Genomic DNA, 24,243 nt, shown 5'->3' with positions numbered 1-24,243 from the left:
TTGAAAATTAGCGCAAGCTCATCAAAGGCACCGTTTTCAGAACAAGTTGTGCACCTGGAAACGAGGCTAGCCTGGCTTCTGCGCCAATACGGAGTGATGCATTTATGGCAGCGATTTTATTTAAAGCATTCAGACAGACAGTTTACGTAGACAATTTAGGCCTAGCATTGCATCAGATATTTGCTGGCCATTTTCACTGGCAGTGCAGATCGTGGTCCCTAGCTCAATTAGCCCACAGTACTATCTCCTTTCTTGCAGCGTACATTTTGTTTTTGCCAAGAGTTCCATTCTGATGAGTGGTGTCAAGTTGTAGCTGTGACTGCCTACATAGGATTGTGCATGCTCTACCCATTTCAAAGCCTTATTCATTTCTTGTGAATGACACATGAAGTCTACGAACTCAGCTAAGCTATCATCTTAGTCTGCAGTGTTGATTGGAAATAGAAAGGGTTAATCTAGACCAGGGACTACCTTCAGAAGAGCTTACATTTCGAGCTAATGTGAAGAAAAGACACACTTTCAGCGTAAGGTTTGTTCTTGAAACGCATTAGGGTGCCCAGAAGATACGTAGCACTTACGATAACTATGGGTTATGTTTGTGAATATAGGTATAAGGCTTCCAGTGTGGAGGTGCGCGTAAGTAAGGCGCACGTAAGACAGCGTTTGCGGTTGTTCCGCCTCCCCCTTTCTTGTGGGTGGCGTGCAGGAGCACCAGGACTACGAGGTGGTGCAGTCGACCAACCCGGAGCTGAACAAGGCGGTGGTGCGGGTGACCGTGTCGCACGAGGACCACCGGCAGGTGGTGCAGTACGTGCACCCCTCGGACGCCCACCTGCTGGGCCAGGCCGAGCTGCTGGTGGTGGACGAGGCGGCCGCCATCCCCCTGCCCCTGGTGCAGAAGCTGCTCGGGCCCTACCTCGTCTTCCTCTCGTCCACCATCAACGGGTGGGTGCCGCCCCCTCGGGCCACCCTCCAAGTACGGCACGACAGCGTTCGCACGATTGATGCTCGCGGGTGATTGCTTGCAGATGGGTGGATGTCAAAGGCACCTGTTGACAGCGTGGGAGGAGCTGTTTCAGTCTCATCAAATTGGGGCCACGTTGTGTGTGTGTGCTTCGCGAGGAGCATTGTACCATTGTTGGACTGACTGTGTTGGGAATGTTGTCAACTTTTCCAATTGTAAAGAAGGCGGCTTGGCAATGGAAAGTTAAAGAACATTTTTAAAAGCCAAATCAGTTTTTTTTTCTGTAAAGTATCATGTTTTTTGAGATAAAAGCATCGCTGCCTTTTTCTCTCCCAAAAAGTGCATTACGCATTCTTGTACCTGTAAAATGCTCATGCATAGTGATTGTGCAGGCATTAATTGAGCATTGCCCGTTCGTAGTTTATTGACCACTTGAAATCAGCACACAAACCTGTTTTCATGTGGCCTGGACCATGTCTAGGTACAAATTTTTGTCTAGGGCGCCTTTGTCTGGTGCTTCAGCCTTTTCTTGTGTCTCTGTTATCAGGTATGAAGGCACGGGAAGGTCATTGTCACTGAAGCTGATTCAGCAGATTCGACAGCAGTGCACTGTCTCATCAAGCGAAAGCAGCAAGTCCGTTGGAGGTGAGCCTATGAGTGCTTGATTGTTTCATATCATCCAACTTGACATCTAAAAATGTTTAGCTGTTGCTAGATGGCAAGAAACAATCTACAAATAGTCTCACATTGCATTTAAAACTTTGTCTCCCTACTCTTGGGGTATTTAGCACTAAAAAGCCCAATTTTAAAAATGTAAGTGTAATCTAATCTGTTTGTTGAATGGTTTGTGTTTAGCCCTTTCTTTGGGGATAAGAATACGGTACTCACGCTGTAGGTCATTTTCTGAACAGAGATCTCACTTAAAATAGCAATTTGAAGGTGCTGCTTGCTTTCTGAGATGGTCTTTGGAATGATAAAAACGCAAGTTTGGTGTCTGTAAGTGAAGGAAGAAAGCTGGTGCATGTACAGCACCATGCAGTCTTTTGTATCTGAGGAGGTTTCCAAAGGCTGTCAGAGTGCATCTCACAGTGATTGCTTAGAAGGCCTTGAGACGCACAAATCATAATGCTCTTGGGGTGACCTGCATCCATCTGCCGAGTTGACTGTTGTAAATACAATTAAACCCGGTTATATCGAACCAGTAAAAAAATACCAAAGTTCGATGTAGCGGATAACTCGGTATAAGCAAGCTAAGGAATAGGATGTCACAGAAGCACATACCAATAAAGAAACACTTTTTGATGAAACTGCCTTGCTTTCACACAAAATAGACCTGTAACATCTGCTTGAACAACCTCGCTGCCCGAGACAATACTGACTTCTCCACAGTGTCTGAAGAGTCGGAGCAGCTGAGGCAGCAACCTTACACATTTGCAAAGAAGCGCCGGACTAGTGCGAGTGCTCCAATCACTTCAGATGTTGTCGACAAAGGATCACTGCGGTTTTCCTGCTTGCACCCGCTTTCACTTGCTCTCGATAAATGTTGGCAATGTAGCCTTCCAAACTCTCCCATGGTCGCGGCACCATGATCCACACTCACAAACTCACCAACTATTGATCTGGCAACGATGTCCAGAAATTCTGGCTGCTTGCTCTACACTTCGGCAACACTGGCAAGGGGCTTCGTTGCACTCCTCAGGATCTTAAAAGACATCACCGGCGCGCACACGTCTGCAGACTTGATGCAATTTCGGGCTGTTTCTTTAGTGACATTTGCCCAGAACCTACTTCAAGAAGGTGATCTCGGGAATCTCATGCATCATCGCAGGGACATCCAACTTCTCACCACGTTCGACCAGGTTTACGATTGCCAGCTTTACGACAAAAGGCAAATTCTGCTTCTTTGTGCTAGCTAGAGCCACTAAAATAAGCCTTTATTTAGTGGCACTAGAGCTAGCCACCATAGCTACCCTTCAGAAGCCCACAAAATGTGAAAGCTGCAAACTCAATGAATAAAAAAAAAAAAAAAAGCCTTTCAGGCAGGCCAGGATCATTTTTTGCAAGGCGGGGTGTCACCGGCTCGCCCTACACGGTGCAGTGGTGCAGTCACGGTCACCATAGGGACAGTGAAGGGAAGGAGGAGAAAGCCGCCCGCTGCTCACGAGCAGCTGGGCTAAACCACTTTTGGGGGTGTGCCGGTGGGGTTTCTCCTCCGCCCCGAGGAAAAGTGAACTTAGAGGGGGTGGGAGGTTGGGGGGGCACTTCTGCATCATTTGGGGTTCGATATATCGGCAGCTGCTGGTATGTTTGTTCGATATAAGCATACTTTTTGCTATACTGTATATTGTCACTGCAGATATACGGTGGCCAGGAAATAGTTCGATATAAAGGATCATTCGATGTAAACGGGTTCGATATGGTCGGGTTCGACTGTAGCACAATCCTCTGTTCAGTCTGAGCAAGATCTGGGCTGGGCATCCTTAATTAAAGCACATTCTTGCCTTTCCTCATTTGACGTGTTTTTAAGTGCGTGTAATGTGTTTACAGAGATGTATTTATGGTTACTAAGACCTGCTTACGCCAAATGCTTTCTACTGATAAGTTACGTGTAGAGACCTGCATGTGTTGCCTTACCCTAAACCTTCAATTTCACATTTTCTGCATCTCTTAAGCGAGGCATGGTAAAAGTGTGTTTTAATTAAGACTGTCCCGACCAGATCTTGCCCAGATCAGCCCCTTGCTTTTTTTTTTTTTTTTCCCTCTCTTCTTCTTTTGTTGACTTATGTGCTCTTGTAGAGATGTGCACAGGAGAACCCACTTTCCCCTATTGGGCCAAAGAGCCATCCTACAATAAATAAACACTTTTCATTCATTCCTTCATGCTAGGAGTTCTTTCATGACCAAGCTAGCGCATGAGCATTCACGCGAGTTCCCAACGTGCTGCCGACATTGCAGTGCCACGCCCCTTGGCCTCTCCTTCCAGGGCGGTCTCTGCACGAAGTGTCGCTCAGCGAGTCCATCCGGTACAAGCCCGGGGACCCCGTGGAGAAGTGGCTGAACCAGCTGCTCTGCCTGGACGCGGCACTGCCTCCCGCCTCGGGCTGCCCCCCACCGCAGGAGTGCCAGCTATATCCTTGGCAGCACTGGTCGGCCTCCCAGGTGCAGTGTACTATAGAAGGTAAGGTGTGTCGTGCGGGGGGAAAAAAACCAATGGAGTGCGTGGGTCCCTCTTGCGATGAAAAAAATGTATGGAGCGCGGGCGCTCCCCAGAGAACTCCTGTTGCAGCCAGCGCCAGCTGTAAGTTTTTAAATCAAACTGGACAGTCATTTGATGGGCTTTATAAAACTTTGTCATGAAATAAACAAATATGACTATTTAGGGCAGTAAATCAGGATTGATTTAACAAACAAAGCTTCTAAAACCAACTGGTAAGCAGTGGCCACCAGGAGCTCTGCTTACAACAGGAGTTCCTCAGCAGAAATTTTCATCGCAAAAGGGACTCTCTAATCGGTCCGAAACGACACACCTCTCTCTTCTAGTACACTGTATCCTAGGGCCCTCACCCACCCCACCTCCCGCCAGGCAGGGCCGTTCTCGAGTAGTGGTCAGGAAAACATGCCGATCCATGCTAGAGTTAGGAAAATGTTCACTAGGGCAATTTAAATGTATTGCTCAACTGCATTTTTGTGCTGCATGTAATAATATGTTATTTGTTATAACATAAGTTTATGAGGAAGTACATGTGTTGCTGCAGAATAACATTTTTGATTGCTTCTTGCCAGAGAATCCCAGATACAATTCCTTATTCTAGCTGACTTCAGCAGCAATGCAAAACATTGTCTTTGCAATAGTGCACATGAGTGAGTGCAAGGTCTTTGTTTTAAACATGGTGGCTCTTGGGTCTGGGTGGGTAACGGAGGCAGCTACAGTTTCTGACCGTTCCTTTTGTTTTCTAGGGTGATCGAAAATTCAGATATTTTTGTGGGGTCTGTCTACAGTAGTTACAGACCAGGGTTTTTCAGAAACTCTGTTTTTCCAACATGTTACCATCCCCATTAGGGCCCCAAAAAATTGTTCAACTGTGTTTGGGCGCATCATTTGATCGTCAACTGTTTCCCTCAGCAAAATTTAAATGTTTGAATTAGGGGTGTGTGAATATTGATTAGTAACTTTCGAATCACATATTGCATCAAATTCAGAAAAACAATCTTTTTTTTTTTTTTCCCCAGGTCTCGATATATTCTATAAATTTTTGTGCAAACGCAGAAGCTACTTCGCATGTTCGGGAGACATTACGTTCTTTTTCAAGCCGGAGAACCCACTTTTCAACTTGCATTCGCAGCGGTCCAGTTGCCAAACTACGAAGCGGTACTCCAGAAATCTGGAGCAGGAATGGTTTGCCTTTGAAAAAAAAAAAGAATTGCGCTGGAGCTGCTTTACTGCAATGGTAAGCAACGACTAGACAGCGCCTCGTAACACCGATACGAGGAGCCCCCTGCAGGCTTGAACAATCAGATTTGAAAACACGGTGCCACCACAATCATGGAACACGATGAGGCAATTCTTCGGAAGCACATGAGCAGTGTGGGCTGCATGAAGCGTGAATGATAAGTTGCGGAAGGAAAGCTCGCAGTACAGTTGCCGTGCACGAGCCTGTGCTCGCTCTTGCGGTCTAAGAAAACAAAATAAAACAAAAAAAAACACGCAATAAACATACACCAACTGCATTAATAATAGCCAGAACTGCTTTTGCTTTTAAATTAACGGAGGCGCTGTCAAAATGGCGGTTATCTTTACCAGAAGCTGCCCTAGCATGTAAACATCTGGTCGTGAAATTCAAAATGGCGGTTACGTCTGCGGGATTTGGATGAAACTTGTCGAGCAGACGGTGTAGCAGCAGTGCGTTAGCGTGCGCTAACCTCTCTCGCTTTGGCAAAGCCGGGCACATTCACAAACTCCACTCAACTATTCGAATAATCGAATAGTAGATATTCAATTCGCAAAGTGAATTATTTGTGGAGGTACTATTCAATTCGTATTTGAGTATTTGCACACCCCTAATAGGTATGGATTTCTGCTCTCCCTTGTGTCTGCAAGGGCAGTCTTTTCTTACCAACCACAGTGGCAACTTGGCTTTAATTCAGAGCCATTTTTCTGATGGGGCGAAAGAGTAAAAATGGCCGAGGTGCCTCCGCTCCCTGGCTGGTCTAAACGAATCTGCAGTCCTCCCCCAGCACGGCACGCCCCGTGCCTCCGGTGGTCCTTGTGTGGAGTGCCCTTGACTCGCTCTTATTCCGTCGGGGTGCACGTTCTACGTGAACCGGGACACCCTGTTCAGCTACCACCGGGCCTCGGAGGCCTTCCTGCAGCAGGTGGTGTCCCTGTACGTGGCCTCGCACTACAAGAACTCGCCCAACGACCTGCAGATGCTCTCGGACGCCCCCGCGCACCACCTCTTCGTGCTGCTTGCACCCGTCCAGCCCAACGCCAAGGCCCTGCCCCAGGTGCTCTGCGTGCTGCAGGTACGGCCAGCAAGCGCGGCACAGCAACGAGCTGCGTTGGAGAAAGGAATGTCTGCACTGCTTCTCGTACTGGGCACTTTGCAGCACTGGGCGAGGGCGATACGATACAGAGAGAACATGCCTGTGTTGGGTATACAGTGTAGACCATTTATAACGTAACCACTTATAGTGCGGGACCGGATATAACGTGGGTTTTTGTGACTACCAGTTTGCCTCCCATAGAACTCAGTGCATAAGCATACCGCTTAAAATGCGGTTGGACGAAGCACAATACCGTTTATAGTGCGGTTTTCTGGCGGGTCTGCTGATCGAACAGCAGTCTCTCCTCTAACTTTGACACACGAGGAAAAAATAGCATCCTTTGGTTCACGCGTACGGGATAACCACAATTGTCCTTGCTTGACGCACCTTGGAAAATAGCGACCCAATAAAATCTGATAGCAACGGGGAGAGTCCGCGTCTGCGCATGACAAGTTGTTTCTCATGGACCGCATGGCCCGTTTTCGCACACGATTCGTGTACGTCGGCTATGCGCGTGCATTTTTTTCAAGCTCGCGTCGACGATTCCGCGCTCATGGTGGCTTCTTCGCGTGGCAGTGGGAGGAGCCTGACCACTTGCACCAATGGCGAGACGTGCACCTAATGGCAGGAGATTCGTAGCGTTCCAAGCAGCCGGCTGGCCGCACCAGAGATGTTTAGGCTTACCACCATGGTATTTTTTGATGGGCGCTTTCGCAACCAGTGTGGATGGCAGTTTATATTCCACTTTTCGCCCAGATTATCAGCTCTTTGCTTGCGTGAGCATCCTCGCTTGCGCCTCGTGCGGCATTTCAGCGAGCAGTTAGAAGTGGTCGCTGGAGCCGCCTGCACCGTTTCACGGCCAGTGCCGATGCCATGTTGCCGCCTTTTACCGTGCCGCACGCACCACGCCAGTTGCATCCGCGCTGGCGCCGCCTCGCCTGCCGCGTGCACGGCCCGTTTTGCCCCGAAAAAAATCGCTTCATGCGGTTCACGCTTTAAAACGACCTGCATAAGCCACCGCTCTTTCCCTTTCCGAACAAGTGAGCCGCGCGAAAAAGATTTCCACTGCCAGTACGTTGCGCTGATAAGCAGCTGCCTTTGGCGTCGGGAACACGAGGTGGGGTTAAAAAAAAATCCCGCTGGCGTTCTGATCTCGTCCTGCGGTATCTGTTCATGGATGCTAAAAACGCAGCCACGATCCTTCAAAACACAAACACAACGGAAGTTAAAGCCGCGCTCGCCGTTTGTAAGACCGCACTTGCAATAGAGCCTGCAGCACTGGCTGATGTGAAGAAAAAAAAAAAGAAAACGAAATAAAGACCGTGCCTTTGTTTTTAAGTGCTGTGCGTTTCAGCGATGATAAATATAGAATGACTTGAAAGGTAGGTTGCGATGTGGTTGGATTCGCGCATGTTTTGGTTATAGTGCGGATTTTTGTGGCTCCCGCGACATACGTTATAAGCGGTCTACACTGTTCATTCTCTCGGGAAAAGTGGCTACCTGTTGAACCCGCTTCCACAATTTATATGTTTGCTACCTTCACGTTTGTAATAGAAAGCTCCGTGAAAGTATGGTTCTAAGTAAACTTATTTAGGATCTGGACATTTCCTTCTAAATGTGATTCTTTTTTTTTTTTTTTTCCAGAACAGCTTTATTACAGCCACCATCTTGCGACAAGCAGCTCTGCTCCTTAGCATACACACACACACACACCTGGAGGTTTGCTGTACATGGGTGGAAAGTCGCTTGGTCGGCCTTGTTATTATACCTTTGCGGAATCATGCAGTCAGTTGTGTGACTCATTCTGTGTTATGCTTTTGCTTCATCAGATCCTTACCTTTCTCCTCTCTCATTCAGGTCTGTTACGAAGGTGGCATTTCCAAGTCCAGTGTGTCCGACAACTTCTCCCGTGGACGGAGGGCTCATGGAGACCTCATTCCTTGGACAGTGTCACAACAGGTGATCTTAGTCTAGCCAGTGCTGAGCAAAGGCAGTAGAGGCGTCGTCACGAATAGGCTGTGTCCTGAAAGTGGTTGCTACAATGGCGTAGGCTGAAGTGGCAAATTAGCATGTCTTGCTAACTCTTTCATTCAGCCAGCAAACCACTTTTGATACCATGTGCACTATCTATTCTTTGGGTTATATCTATTTTAAGCTATTTTCACCACATTAATGTTGTGAGACTGTGGGGTAAACAAACTTTGGTTCGAAAAGGCACGGTTAATTATTTTTTTTAAAGATATTATCTAAAGCTTTGAGTTGAATGGAAGTTGTCAAGCCAGTAAGAAATTTTTTTCTCTAGAGGTTGTAAACGTGCTACCATGGGAACAACCACCCTGTGCCACTATTTTAAACAACGCTGTCAGCTTGTCCTTTTAATTGCCTTGTGCAGGAAAACAACAAAAATAGCCTCCTTTTCTATGCTTCGCGCCTTTTGTGCTATCAGAAATACCTGCGATTTGCATGCTCACATAATTTTTCCTATGCCAGTGCGGCTATGTTTGTGACTCATCATGGTAATGTAGTGCTGAGGGTAGGTTTTTTACGAGGTGCCTTTTACAACCACTGCACGTGTTGTTTCATCCTTTCCTCTCCAGTTCCAAGATGAGGAGTTTGCTGGCCTGGCTGGTGCCCGTGTCGTCAGGATTGCCACGCACCCAGAGTACCAGAGGGTCAGCTTTTTATCCTCTTGCGCACATCTTGGCTTTCATAGAACACTTTCAGCTGCTCAAAAAAAAAGGAATAAACATAAGATGTTTTCTAGGCTTAAGACCTTATCCTTATATTTTCACTTGATTGTTATATTTTTTGTAATTTTAAAGTGTAATGTCGAGGCATGTGCAAATGGAGATTGTGGCTTTTGAAGCAACTACGAAGTGAAAAATGATTTGCTATGGATGTTTTCGAGTTGAAGCAAATAAGTTGCAAAAACTAGAACTTACAATACGTGGCCATGCCTCACTAAACAAAAAGGCCCAGAGAGCCTATGTAGAATTTTTCCGGTGGCGTAATAATCAGCAGCAAGCACAAGTCAGTATTCTTTCTGTTTTCACTTAGTTGATGGTTTGAACACAGCTCTGTCTCTTGAACACGCGGCTCAAATTTTTGTCTCTTGTATGCGTGTCCCGTAGGTCCACTTTCCTTGCTACAAATTAAATGAAAATTTGTAATGCCATCTGGCCAAAGCCTCACAGACGCGCCTTAAAACCAGCAGTGACCTAGTGGCATGCTGTTGCCACTCTACATTCACAACCCTTTGCACATAGACTCTGTGATGATGTCAGGGTTCAGGTGTTATGAACGAGACGACGCACACGTGACAAGCAAAGAACGAGAGGCAACACGGGTCGGCGACAGGACCTCTCAATAACATCTCAAGAGGTAACAAGTTCTTTGGAAAGTTCTCCGGAGAACTATTCTGGTTACGTTGGTGATTCAGAGCCCAGTCAGTGTCTAAGAGAGTGTCTAAAAGCTAATCGATTTCGCTAAGTCACAATGAACAGTCGCTATGTGCGAGTTCAAGAAAATAAAAACAGTTTACACACCAAAAATTCGTGCAAGTCACTATGAAAAGTTCTTATGACATAAAAACTGTTCACGCTGTTCTTTCAAGCTAGCTCACAAGTCCTGTTACGCGTTAACTCGAAAACGTTCCTAGCTAACAAATGGAAAAGTCTACTGCGGGCAATGCTTAACTGCAAGAACAAAAGAAAGCACACAGAGCTATATACAGCCGGAAATCATTGTTCAGAGTCATATTTCCAGGTCCATGCATGCGTCTACACCAGAAAAGCCTGCAGTTGCCTATGAAATCTGGCGCCTCTTCCGCGTCGGGCAGCATGACTCTCTGCTGTGAAAGACGCTCTGATTTCCTTTCATGCGTTTCTTGGGTGTTCAGGTTCAAGCAATCCGGTAGGAGACGGGCTGTCTTGAACTCTTGGAAACATATCACGTTGTTTGCACCTGTGTGGCTTTCTCCTCTTTTTGCATTTGGGTTTAACCCATGGTTTCTCAAAGTGGGTTCCGCGGAACCTAGGAGTTCCGCAGGCCCCTCCTCGGGGTTCCGCGGGCCACTGATAAATTTTCCCTCGTTCCACACTCGCCAAGTAACTTAGGTAGATGGCGAAGCCGAGGTGCGATCGATCTAAGGAGCCTCCATTACGCATGCCCGAGTGTCAGCAAGCACATCTCAGTGCACAACACAAAGGGGCGAGCTTTGCAGAAGCTTGTAGTCAGCCAGACTCTGAAAATGGGCCGCGTGGTTAAACTATTGCACTTGAATCTCTGCCTTATTACCCCCCTGCGCATGTCTCCTGTTTGGAGATAGGTGCCGCTAGCGTACGCGCTCGCATAAAGTCGATATTCACCAGCAATAAATTCAAAAGCAAGCAAGCTTGCTTTTTTTTTTTTAATTTATTGCACGTGAATGTAGCGTGAACGGAATGAAAAATGGCGGGGGGGGGGGGGGGTTCCCTGGCACTTAACGGAGCTTAGCAGGGTTCCCTGGGACCAACATGCCTGAGAACCCCTGGTTTAACCCATTTGCGCAAATGCTTGTGCGGAGTTGTTTTACCCTGTGTATGACATCGCAGGGTGATCCGGATAGCGGCGGTTGGTCTTGCGTAAAGGTTGCACAACCTTACACTCCTACGAAGTAATGAGCCCATTGAAAATCTCTCAGCTTGGCACATCACATGGCATTTGCTTTTGCGGCTCAGCTTAGGCAAACATCGAGTCTCGCAATGGTTAAAACGCCCTTGACGATCTGGCTGTTAGGATACACGGCTATTATGCGGAGTACAGGCAGGTGTTTTGATTCGTGGCCGAATACATCGCAGTCGTCTTGTCGCTCTTTCATTTCCGCGGTAGCCTTTGGGAGAGCAAAAACATCTCACTGACACCTTGGAGTTCTTTTGGAATAATGACTTCCGGGGCACTTTTTGAACAGGCTTCGAGACTAAGTGAACCCTGTCGCTCATTTGCCTCAGCACCTTCTGCGTTAACGTCATCTGTGCCAGGTGCTTATAAGTCAAGCTTTCTTTGAACAGGCACTGAGCTACAAACTGGGTGGCTAGGTTTGGAGCCTGACACATGTACGGGGGTATGAGATATGTCGGGAGGGCGAGCGAGGCGTATGCGCGATTCGAGAGCGGCGGTTTTCCTCTTGAGGGCGGCTATCCTTCGTTCCTCCTCGTCCTTCCTCCTCATACTCTCCGAGTGCCTTTCCTCTTCATCTTTCTTTTCCTGATATTGCCCCAGGATCGCTTCTTTGTGCTCACTACCTTGTTGTAATAGAACAGCATCGACACCAAGTCACCTCGCCTCCCTACTCAAAGCTAGTTCCTCGTTTAGCTTCATCTTCTCCGTATCGAAGTTGTTGCAAAGCGCTGCTCCCATCAGTCCCAAGTTTTGCCCAGCTTTCATTATTCTTTCCAGACCCGCTAGATACATTTTGGAATATTTGGGTAATTGTAAGGTTAACAGCAGCTGGACTCCTCTCTATGAGTGATAACACGCGAATCCTGGCAGACTCCTGCTGTCTTAGTACCAGCAATTCATGAACTTTATTTTTGACGTCTGCGCATCAGCAAGTTTTCAGCATCCATGCAGTGGCACCTATCGTGGCATTTGTTCAAACTCCCCATTCGTGTAACCTGCAACACAGCTTGCACTGCCTGAAATGCGGCCTTAATTGACCTCTGTCCTCCAAGTTGCACATTTTTCTGCACCACCTTCTCGTCCTACCCCCTGGTGTGCAGATGGGCTACGGCCTGCGAGCCCTGGAGCTGCTGACGGAGTACTACCTGGGCCACATACCCAGCCTGGATGAGGAGGGGAAGGGGCCAGCCACCGACCTGTCCGAGGAGAACGGGCAGGGGGAGGGGCTGAGCGAGCGACTGGAGCCCCGCAAGGCCCTGCCCCCCTTGCTGCTCAAGCTGAGCGAGAAGCGTCCCGAGCAGCTGGACTACCTCGGCGTCTCCTACGGCCTCACCGCAGACCTGCTCAAGTGAGCCTGGGGGGGACCTCTTCGCAGGCAGGGGCCTCCTTCCCTGCTCCTGCCCATACAGGGGCAGTCTCTCGCGGGGGGCTGGAGCAGTTGGTTTATCACCAGCGCCTGTATGTTGGGCAGGACAGGGGCTAACCACATGCACCCTATTCTGCAAGGACAGGGAGGGAATGACGGGGACTGCTGCCATACAACACTGCATCGACACACTCCAGTAGCACAAGCTGCCACAAATAAATGATGTACGGGATTGTAACAAACAACATTATTAGTTGATTGCAATTTTTAAACAGTGTTGAGGATTTGGTGTGTCGCACAGACTTTCCTCGAGCTGAAATCCTATATTTTTTGCATTTGTGAGGCGATATTCACACTGGGTAGCCTTGCAGAGGAGAAATCTGGGTGAAAGTGTGGCGTCGCCGCAGATGGTCTTCTACTCCGCGAGCTCCTCTGCTCACACAGGGTTGTCAAATGGGTATCAGTGCTTGCAAACCATATTGGTCACCAATCTCTAAACCAGAGCAGAGCTGTTTTAGCAGCCGTTTCCACTAAAGCCCCTCCGTACTGCTCTCATGCACCAACCAAAAAGTGGGCTGTGGATGTGATGCAGGCAATGCAAGGGGCCTGCATTGATTAGAGGGCAACATGTGGCAGTGAGTGGGGAAACACGTGTCCAGAACAGCAGAGTTGCCCGCAGATGTTTATCCTTACCGTTGTGGTGAATGCTTGATTTCAGCATTTTTAGGCGGCGCAGATGACACCTTATAGCTTGAGTTTCAGCTACGAAGTCAAACCCAACTATATCGAACCCGTTTACATCAAATTATTCGTTACATCAAACTATTTCTGGTCATTGTATATTTGCACGGAGAATATATAGCCAGAATTGTGCCTAATTCGAACAAAAACACTAGTGACTCCCAATATATTGAATGCCAAATGCCACAGAAGTGTCCCCCCAAGTTGGCTTTCTCTCGTGGCGAAGAAGAAATTTCGCCGGCACACCCCTAAAAGTTCGGTTGTTCATAAGCAGCAGGTGGCGCTTCTCCCCCCCCCCCCGTTTTTCTCGCTCTTTCTATTGTGACTGCGTCGCCGCACCGTGTAGGGCGAGCCATCGACACCCCTATGTAAAAAATGATCATGGCCCACCTGCCATGCTTTTTTTTTTTTTTTTTCGTTCGTTGTGTTTGCATCGTTTGCGCTTTGTGGACTCTCATCCAAAGTGTAGCGGTGGTGGCTAGGGCTAGTGTCACTAAAGAAAGGCTCATTTCACGGCTCTAGCTAGCTTTTAGCGGCCCAATTTGCCTTTAGCTGGGAAGCTGGCAATAGTAAGCCTAGTCGAACGTAGTGAGAAGTCAGACGTCCCCGTTGCGCATAAGATTCCCAAGAGCACCCACCCTCAGCTTGATCAGCAGGGAGCGCAGATTAACCTTCTCGAAATAGGTGCTGGGCAGACGTTACCGAAGAAACCGTCCAAAATTGCTTCGAATCGGCCACTTTGGCGTGCCGGTGATGTCCTTGAAAATTTGGAAGAGTGCAACAAAGCCTATGCCGGTGTTGCCGAAGTGTGGTGGTGCGAGCTGTCAAAATTTCTGGACGCTGTTGCGGGATCAATGGTCAGCGAGTGTGTGGGTGTGGATGATGGTGTCGCGACCATGGGAGAGTTTGTAGGACTACATTGTCAACGTTGTACTGAGTGCAAGTGAAAGCGGGAACAACAAGAAAAGTAACGACGATCCTTTGCCCACAACTTCCGAAGTGATTGGTGCACTCGCACTTGTTTAGCGCTTCTTTGGAGCTGCTCCAACTCTTTAGTCACTGTGGAGAAGTGCATACTGTCTCAGGCTGCGAGGTTGTTCAAGCAGGAGAAGATACAGTTCTGTTTCGTGCAAAAGTAAGGCAGTTTCATCAATAAAGTGTTTCTATAATTAGTATGTGCTTTTATGCACCGAATTTCTTAGTATGCTGATATTCAATCGTTCCTTATATCGAACTGATAGTTGTTTTATTGCAAGTTAGATATTCAAACATCGAACTGATAGTTGTTTTATTGCAAGTTAGATATAACCGGGTTTGACTGTATTACTATCCTTTCCCATATGTGCAACTTTGTTTGCGACCTGCACCACTTCATGGCCATAGCCAATGCAATGGGTTCGCTGCCACCTGTGCTGCACACCACGCAAATGCTATCCACAGCTCCTTTAGTGTGTCTGTCGTGTTTGCGGCCAAATTTCGTCTCCTGTTTTTATTTCTTCTAGTTGCGAAAATCAGGAACGTGTTAGAAAAGAGTAAACATTATGAAATGCAATAAAAAAAATAAGGAAAAAGAAAGGCTTGTACATTGCTTCGAACATTGCTTAACGTGATAGAGATGGCTTGTTAAAGAATATCCCAAGAATCTTGCTGACAGCGATTGTTGCCTTGACTGGTTATGTTATCGGGGGCAGAGTTCAGACCTGTTGCATGTCTTCTTAAGCAGTGGTCACGTCTGTCTGTCTATTATGCTTGGTACTGGCACATGTGCTGTGCTTGGGAAATGGAATTTTGTTCACCAGTTTGCTTCGTCAGTGTGTGAGGCAGTGGTTTCAAGTTTTGAATTAATGCAGTTCACATTTTGCAGGTTTTGGAAGAAAGCAGGGTACATTCCAGTCTACCTGAGGCAGACCCCGGTAAGTTCTCGCAATGTTTACCACCTCTTGCCTCTGAAAAGTCTCTGCTGAGCTTGTGTATATGTGGACCCTGTCCTGTAATGTTTGAAACCGCACATTGGGCAGGGTGGTGTGTGTCTGGCTTCAGACAGATTTTTGTTCGTACATATGTTATGCCACATCGTCGTCATCACCGTCATGACTTGCTCCTTGCATCAGCATTAGGGGGAATGTGTAATCTTGGCCTCACTGGTCTCACCAGTGAGGGGTGAGACAAGGAGTGGAATTGGGATGACGCTGTTCTCAGTGAGATGGCAGATGAGTAGACGGTATCAAGGAATGATTCACGATTGTCTCTCTCTGGCGCTTTTAAGGGTGGTATCATGATTCATCGCATTGTAAAGAACAAGGATATCTCATGAATATGCTTGCTGCTTGCCTTCACTCTGACCGACTTTTTCTACACGAGAATTGACCTTTTTTTTGGGGTCCCTCGATGTGATTGAGTCCGTTTTTTCAGCCAATACATCGCCCTGTATGCCAGTTACTGAAGCCATAGTGCAGTAGTAGCCCCAATCCCTGATCTGTACTGATCCCCGATGTGACGTCCCTTGGCAGAACAACCTGACTGGGGAGCACTCGTGCATCATGCTCAAGTGCCTGCAAGAGGGCGCCCAGTGGCTGCCGGAGCTCTGGAAGGACTTCAAGCGCCGCTTCCTCTTCCTCCTGGGCTACCAGTTTCGGGAGCTCGTGCCCGCCACGGCCCTCAGTATGCTCCGGAACCCCGTGGACGACGGCATCCCGCCCAAGGGTGGGTCCCGCTTCACTGCTCTGGCCAGTGGCATTGCCATCGCACATCACAAGGCAACCCTAGGTCGAGCAGAAATCAAAGCTGGTAGCACTGAGATAAAGGAAAAAAAAAAACATTTTTTTTCTTTCTCTCTTTCTCCTGCCAAATCCTTGTCTGTTTATCTCGGATTTCAACAATTCATGCTTGGTGGATGCATCTTTCATGGCAAAGCAACTGTCCAAAAATTATCTGTGTTCATTTTTGTTCTAAGACAAGCGGGTGGTTATCCCTTGAACCCCGACGTATGCACTTTGTCCCGGTCATGTTGCGAATGCTGCGCCTTGCTCTGCAACCATTTACTCACTTTTTTATAGGTTGTAAGTGAGGACACCAGGCAAGCATTACAGAGCCAACTTCTAAATTCGGCCTCGTTGATTTGATTTTGTGCTTGATGTGTTCAACTTTATGGATCCAGTTTGAGGGTAAACTTGGACTATGCACTATAGCTGCAGTTAATTGTATTTTCTGCTGAATTTGAACAAATTTTAGCAGCCCTATAAGGATTGAAGTGTTTGGTGTGAATGTTCTTGTTGCAACTATGTTTTTTCTGAGCACTTCTATTTTTGCCAAAATCTTGAGTATTGTATAATTTTGATACCACCACAGAGGCAGTGTGTGAAATAACTACAGTGGAATCTCGGTCATACGAATCTCTAGGGGCGGAAAAAATATTCGTATCACCCGAAAATTCGTATCATCAGAAAACGAGAAAAAGTGGATTAGTGCCGCGGCGGCGGCTAATCAAAGACAGGCGGCGGCATCATGGCCGTGAAGAGGTGCAAGTAGCTTCCGCGACCGCTTGTAACCTTTTGTTAAAACGCAGCTCAAGGTGTAAACTAAATTGCTCATGCGGGAAAGGAGCTCACAGTGTGGGAGAAAACTGCATTATAAAACCCCATCCTCGCCAAATATCCGCAGAGGTGGCCCAGCCAGCTGCTGCGAGCGCTTCGAAATTGCCGCCATGAGGCACACGTCTCCCCATTGGCGCAAGTCGTGAGGCTTCTCCCACTGCCGTTCGTGGCAACCGAGGCAGAGGCTGGCGCTGGGGTGCCGGCCCGAATTGTCAACGCGGGAGTCGAAAGAACGCGCTTATCGTTGACACGACGTGCGCGCACGAACCGCATGCGATTCATGCACATCGGCGTTGCGCGCGCATTATTACGCCCACGTTGACGGTTTCGCCCCCGCGACAGATTCTACCTCGCTCGAAAAATGACGCCCAACGCACGCGGCAGTGGGAGGGGCCTGCTGACTTGCGCCAATGGCGAGGCGCGCTCTTCATGGTGGCAGTTTAAAAATGCTCCGGACAGCCCGCTGGCCCCGCCGCCGGAGATGTTTAGGCTTACCACGGTTGTGGATATTTGATTGACACTTTTCCTAGCCACGCGGACGATGCTTTATAGTGTCGTTTTCGCCCACATTATCAGCTCCTTACTGTGCAAGCAACTTCATTTGTTCCAGAAGCGGTCGGTCGAGCTACCCGCACAACTTCGCGGCCGGTGACGCCGCCATGTTGGCGCCGCTTGCCACACCGCGCGCAGCATGCAGATGGTATTCACAGCATAGCGTTTTCATGAGCAGAAAACACTCCATGCGGTTCACACTTCAACATAATCGACGCGAAAGTGGCGCAGGCAACACGGCAAGGCGACAACAGGGTAACTAGAGCGCGGGGCATAGCAAGTTGGGCATAGACTTCAGAAGAGAGAAATGAGGGAACGCTTGATTGCCGTGGTTTATTCAAAAAGTGTAATACAAAAAAGGAAGCTGGAGGCACCCTCAGCTGCAGCCAGCGGAAACGAAAGGTACAGAGAGAAGAGATTGTAGCGGCCCGCGGGAGATAAAAGAAGGGAGGAAGAAAGACCAGGCGTCGAGAGGGCGGAAACGTTCTGTTCGTTCGGAACAGCACCTCTCCTGCCGCTATTGTAAACACCCCACGAGGAGGATTACCGTCAGCGGGGGAGGACTAATGCTTTTGTGCTCGCGCGCAACCAAGGCCCCATGGCCGCACCAACGCTCCCGCCTCCCGTCCACGCCGCAGTCGTCTGCTCGCGTCTCGCGTGTTCGTATCACCCGCACCGGAGTGGTAAATACGTACGGATCATCCGAATTTTTTTACATTGCATACAATGCATTTTCACCGGGGAATTTTGAAAATTCGTATCACAGCGAAATTCGTATCAACTGAATTCGTATCACCGAGATTCCACTGTACTTCTGTTGGTTGTCACTCCATATACAGGCAAACATTCTAGCTTGACATTTGTAGCAGTAGGGAAAATGTTGGCAGAGGAGGAGCTGGCACCATCACAAAATAAACGAGCCCTGATTTGCTTCATCTAGGCAGTGTTCTAGTCCACCACTGGAGCTTTTCAGTTCCAGGATTTTATTGTTTGCAAAAGGAGTTTCATTGCTATCACATTTTTGCTCCTACCTAAGTTGTCATAGAACTCAAGCACTTGCAACTGACTGGTGTAAGCGCAGATCAATCAGAAAGCTGTGACACGATAGCTTACCACCACCGTTGAGCTGTAAGAGTGGCCTGTGTTGAGATACACTTAGATCACTGCACACTTCTGTGTTCGTTAAGTGAATCCAGAGACCCGGCTCCTCGGCTGGGGTGGTGAAATGCTTGTTAGGCTACCTGCATTTCTTTAGACGTACGCTTTCCTGTAATGTACACCCTATTGCTTGGTCCGTGTTACCTTCGATATCAAAGGGAATTGGCTGCAGTGGTGAGGCAAGTGTGTTGGGCTGTCTCACCTGTGCAACACGGCCTGCATTGTTACCCTGCAGCCCTGAGCATGTCGGAGGTGGAGCGCCTTTTCACGGTGTACGACATCAAGCGGCTGGAGCTGTACGCGCAGAACCTGGTCGACCACCACCTCATCACCGACCTGCTGCCGACGCTGGCCCAGCAGTACTTCCTCAAGACCCTCGGGGACATGCACCTGTCGGCCGTGCAGTCGGTGAGCCCCGGGGCCTGCCCCTCCATGTGTAGCAATTTGGAATGAAGTGAGGCGGGAAGTAAGTGGTGGTCGGTCTGGGGGTGGCCCCGCAGGCGATCCTGCTGAGCCTGGGCCTGCAGCACCGCACTGCGGACGCGCTGGCCAAGGAGCTGGACCTGCCTTGCACCCAGCTGCTGGGCCTGTTCAACCGGGTGATGCGCAAGTGCGCCCAGTTCCTGCGGGGCACCCTGGAGAAGACGCTGGACGAGGCCCTGCCCCGCTCCACGGGGGCCGCCGCCAGCCTCACGCCCGTGCTGCAGTCGCTCAACGACGAGCTGGTGGGTGGGGGGCCGAGGCGCCACGGGGCCTTTTCTCTCACTCTTCTTCCACTTGTGAGGGAGGGAGGGAGCTCACGTAAGCCACGGCCACACTGAAGGCGCGGGGTCTAAAAATAGCTGACACCTGGAGCTTCGTGATAACTGCGCTGCCTGCCGCCACTTCTCCACAGCGTTTATGGGATGAACGCTGTGTGGCTGATAAGGGCTCGTGCAGTACTTTGGTTCTCTTTCGCTTCTGTTTGCCTTTGCACGCCCTAAGCAACTTGTTACAGTGACATATGTAAGCAAATAGTTTATTTAGGGCGCTTTAAAAAAAACGGCTGTGTCTTGGTAGAGGGCTCAAACGCCAACAAGAGCTATCCGGGGACGCTGTTCTGCGTGCTTCTTGGCCTCTCTTATAAGCGACAGTGACTGCAGCAGCATATCACCACTGTCCCCTCCAAATACGTCAAGCACAAGTGAATTATATTGTCGCTTAATTTAGACCTGATACTGGCACAGTGACAGTTTGACTTCGTTTTGCAGTGCAGATAATGAATGTGGCTTTGTTTCGAACATATGTGTCGTAGAAAAATATGTATCGGGGATGTGATTACCCAATACCTGACAATACCTTGTGCCTTTTGTGGGAATATAAGCCACGCAAAAATGTGCGCCCTATTGTTCATGCCGCCAAAGTTCTCCTTCTGAGTTACGAGGCGCTGTATAGTCGTTACCTATGATTGCAGTACAGCAACTCCAGCAACTCTCGTGCGTCCCGCTTTGGATTCCCGGAGTACCGCCAATGCAAGCTGCAAGGCCTGTAACGAAAATTGATGTTCGATATTCGATTCGATATTTGGCTTTTTTTTTTTTTCTTAATTTGATTCAATATTTGATTTGAAAGTTACTATTCGGCATTCGCACTCCCCTACTGAAATGTAATATGTGAACACTTGCTGGAGTACACCGCTGCTTGCACACAAGTCTTTGATGATGGGGATAGGCTCAGGGGTGCTTACCACAGCGTTGTGAAATTAACTTGAACATCTGACCGGATGCCAAAAATCTGTATGTTGGGGCAGCCTTCTCACATTACACTATGCAGTGACTCAATTGAAGCACTTTGCAGCCCCCTTCTGCATCAACCCACGGGCATTTAAGGAGTGAAATACCAACCCCTTCTTCAGCTGAGCGATCTCTGTCCCCAGATACAATACTCTGTGCCCCATCCTGATGTTGCTCTCATCCTCACGAATCCTCCCTCGGTGCATCAACTGCACCGTAAATTTTGACTAGCAGCATGAGCAGTGATGCCAAGCTTTTCTTCCCCCGCTTTTCACTATAGCACCTTCTCTTTTTGTTGTTCTGTCTTGGCTATGTTTACAGTCCTCAGCTTAACCAGCCCCATTTCTACCCTCTCCATTCTAAACCGGGATGTGACCCCTTTGGTGGCCCCCCTTGCTTCCATCGCAGGCGGGTGCGGCCAAGGAGATTGAGGACCGGCAGAAGCGGGAGCTGAAGAAGTTGCAGCAGATGGACTTAAGCCAGTATAGCATCAAGGGCTCAGAGGCCGAATGGAAGAGCGCCCTCGACCAGCCGGCCAAGCAGCTGGTCAGCATCAAGAGGTGGGCACAGTTATTTCAGGAGGAGAAACTGCTGCGCTGGGCTAGCGCGGGCGGGCGGTGCGTTAATGTCACTGTGCGGCGAGGAGCAAATGCAGCTTGCGGAGCAGCGCAACAGATGCCGCGTCAACCGCGTTGCCATATTTTGCACGCTCTTCTATGGACGCGACGAACAAAACTTGTAGTGTCACAGAATATATTGTAAAGATTGCCAGATTTCTTTCTGTAAAATAAATAATTACAAGTGCTGGACATTTTAGCAGCAGTTATTAACAAATACTGCCCTATTTACATGCCGTACCGCGCTCGAAACGAAGTACTAGAAGGAATCCCAGAGCAGACGACGACTGCTGACACCGCCTCCTCGCCACGAGATGTTCACTCTCGCCGCTCTCGCCTCTGGCGGGCGTCTTCCCATTGCGGCAGCCGCCTATGCGCCGACTGACCTTGAACCGGCGAAGCTCTTCGGAAAGCGCGCTGCGCGGATTTTCCCTTTGGCGCCTCGCGACAGAGGGCGCGTCGGTGCCGTGCCTAGCGCAGTGACTTTATCGCGGCGCCGGAGCAAGCCCTGTTGCGCCTCCTGAATAATTCTTGCTCCGTGCCTCATGGCGAATACGAAGGTCTAGCTGCACACAGATGGGCTTATATAAACACGGTGTGGCACGGAAAGCAACGGAATGAAAATTTATTTTGCACAAGCACCTGAAAAGCTAGTCCTCCCACTTGAAGGGAACACCTAGCGTCTCTAAATAAGCTCATTTCGTCGTTCTTGGTACTTTCTGAACGACCCTAGACAGCTTTTTGCAGAGAGTTGTGGAAATGTTTTAGTGAATTCAGAAATATTTTTTCAAAAAAATATTACTCATCAAGTGCCCATTTAAATGTCTTACATCACTAGAGTAGGTACATAAAAAAATTATATTGCAAGAAGGAAGCTGAAATTTGCAAAAATAAGCACAGAGTTTCCTTCTTCATAAAATTTTCCCCAGAAATACCCATAGAATTAAGTACTGGGCAAGTAATATAAAGATAACTTCAGTCTGAGGATTTGTGTTTTAATGTGGCTACAGCAGCTCTTTTCTTGATGAAGGCAAAAAACGAAACTGCCTGCGTGTGGAAACATGTTAAATATCCCCAGGTGGTCTAAATTAACCCATAGCTTTAGCTTTCCAGTACCGTGTGCCTCATAGCCAGTTGCAGATTCATTTTATGAACACCTTAAAAAAAAAAAAGATACACTTTGTGAGACCATTTCCACCATCCACTACTCAAGTTCTTTTAGCTACCCATTCAAGGCTTTTGTTTTTGTGTCTTTTTTTTTTCCTCTGAGTTGACTGCATGTTCTTGAAAGTGCAAAAGGACAGTGTTTTTGGCGATGGTAGCTGCTGTGCGGTAGACATTTTCTTTGCATTGCACTGCGATTCAAAAGCAGTAAGTACGACACCCCCCCCCCCCCCCCCCTCTCTCTCTCTCTCTCTCTCTCTCTCTCTCTCTCTCTCTCTCTCTCTCTCTCTCTCTCTCTCTCTCTCTCTCTCTCTCTCTCTCTCTCTCTCTCTCTCTCTCTCTCTCTCTCCCCCCCCCCCTGATACCACAACGAAGGCTTCACTGGCATGAAAATAAATTTTTTGTGTGGTTTTATTTCTTTGAAGATTTGAATAAAACTTCCATATTTTCTTTATTGGCTATTACTCCAGCAACAGTAATCACCTATATGCACTTTATGGGTGAAAGGGGTGATTTACACCTCTTTTATCTCGTCTTAATGAGGTGTGATGAAACACACGATGGAAATTTTGCATTCCTTGGAATTCATGCACCAAAAGCCATTCTTTCTCTATTAATTTTTCAGCATAAACAAGCGACCCCAACCATCCGACTCGGAAGAGAAACAGCAGCACAAGAAGAAGAAGAAGAAATGAGCGCTGTCAATAGGATGTGCTGCATTTAAACTAGTGTACAGTAAACAACACTGGAAAGCCAACATTCTTCTTGCTGGCTCTTTGCGTGCATTGGTCTTAGTAACTGCTTTCTGTTTTGTTTAATGCCAATTTTATTGAAGCTTTGCAAAATTGCAGTTCTTGTAATGTGACTAGCAGTCATGAAGTGCCCTTTATTCATGTCTATAACGAGTGCTAGTTTTAGCAGAACAACATGCCGAAGGGAGAGTACACCGAATTGTCAAGTGTGGCATCACACGAGGGGCCGTATTCTGAGTCCCTCCTCCACTCCATTTGCTCCCTCCACTAGGGTGAGGGGAGGATTGCGCAGTGCTTAAGCATTGGGGAATCGATTTTAAGGATCTCCTCCACTGGAGGCCCGAGTGGAGGAGGGACTCGGAATACCAGGGTACATGTGCCTCGTGTAAGACGTATTTTAGCTTCTGTAGCAAATTCACTCTGGCAGTATTGTATGACTCCTGTTTCAGGGTCAGTGCGCCAAGCGTTTGAACACTGATACCTGTGTGCATGTGCATGTGGGGGAGGCGTGTCTGCGTATACCTGTCTCAGGGTATCTGGCAAAGAGAGACGAAAAGAGGATAAATCTTATGTAAGCCTTATAGCTTTGCCACAGGGATCTATTAGCGACCAGTGGACTTCCCAATTTGATTGTGGGAACTGCCTTGGAGTGCAGGTGGGGTGATGGGGTAAAAGATGAGCTTTTACTGTGTGCAGTCCCGTTTGGTGTGGACGCTGTGCTGTTGTTCATGAGAATAGCTTATACCCAGGGATGAGTTGTTCTGTAAGCTAGCATCTAATACCACACTTCTTTGTTAATTTCACTGTGTCAAATGTTTGGCTCATACTAAATTTGTACCTAGCAATGTCGCTCGAATTTTGGTATACAGTGAAACCTCAATAATACGACTTTGGAGGGACCGCGCAAAACCTTCGTATGATCGGGGTCCATGGTAAATGTCGCCCTAGTAGACGGCCTCACACAACATGTAGGCTAAGATCTTATTTAAATTACTGTGTTAAGCGAATTCTCGTGTTATTTGCGAACCTCTAACTGAAATCTCAAATTTCTAAAAAAAAAAAAAAAAACACTTCATTCCACTGTATTTCCCTTACACTTTGCTTTCAATCCCTCTTACTATTCAAAAATCGTCCAACTCAAACAATTGGTACAAAAACAAAAAAAAAGGAAACAGGAAATAAGGTGATCACACAAATTAATGTGATATGACAGCACACATGTGGGGGGGGTTAAACTTTGGGACCACAAACGGCTGGATATGGACCAAGCAGAACCAAATTCATTTTCAAACATGGTGCGGTAACTCTTTCATGGCACTCCTGGAGCTTGGGCAGTTTCACAAGCACGCATAGCTCAGTAT

At 48.0% G+C, this 24,243-nt stretch overlaps 1 protein-coding gene across 1 annotated transcript in view; it reads left to right on the top strand.

Annotated features, from left to right (window-relative positions):
- Positions 1-22,887, top strand: part of L(1)g0020 (RNA cytidine acetyltransferase l(1)G0020) — a 30,572-nt gene extending 7,685 nt beyond the window's left edge. The window contains exons 7-19 of the mRNA XM_077702415.1: positions 707-945; positions 1,512-1,609; positions 3,948-4,092; positions 6,274-6,487; positions 8,366-8,467; positions 9,106-9,180; positions 12,268-12,515; positions 15,139-15,187; positions 15,785-15,977; positions 18,813-18,985; positions 19,078-19,302; positions 20,758-20,909; positions 22,756-22,887. Of these exons, the coding sequence (XP_077558541.1) occupies positions 707-945; positions 1,512-1,609; positions 3,948-4,092; positions 6,274-6,487; positions 8,366-8,467; positions 9,106-9,180; positions 12,268-12,515; positions 15,139-15,187; positions 15,785-15,977; positions 18,813-18,985; positions 19,078-19,302; positions 20,758-20,909; positions 22,756-22,825 (1,983 nt within the window). The 3' untranslated portion in view covers positions 22,826-22,887. The remainder of the gene's footprint in view (positions 1-706; positions 946-1,511; positions 1,610-3,947; positions 4,093-6,273; positions 6,488-8,365; positions 8,468-9,105; positions 9,181-12,267; positions 12,516-15,138; positions 15,188-15,784; positions 15,978-18,812; positions 18,986-19,077; positions 19,303-20,757; positions 20,910-22,755) is intronic.
- The last annotated feature ends 1,356 nt before the right edge of the window (positions 22,888-24,243 follow it).

Source organism: Haemaphysalis longicornis, unplaced genomic scaffold (assembly GCF_048455015.1).
Source record: "Haemaphysalis longicornis isolate Haplotype H1 unplaced genomic scaffold, Haemaphysalis longicornis Haplotype H1 scaffold_3, whole genome shotgun sequence".
Lineage (NCBI taxonomy): Eukaryota > Metazoa > Arthropoda > Arachnida > Ixodida > Ixodidae > Haemaphysalis > Haemaphysalis longicornis.
Note: the sequence above shows the minus strand (reverse complement) of the source record. Positions and strands in the feature narration are given on the sequence as shown.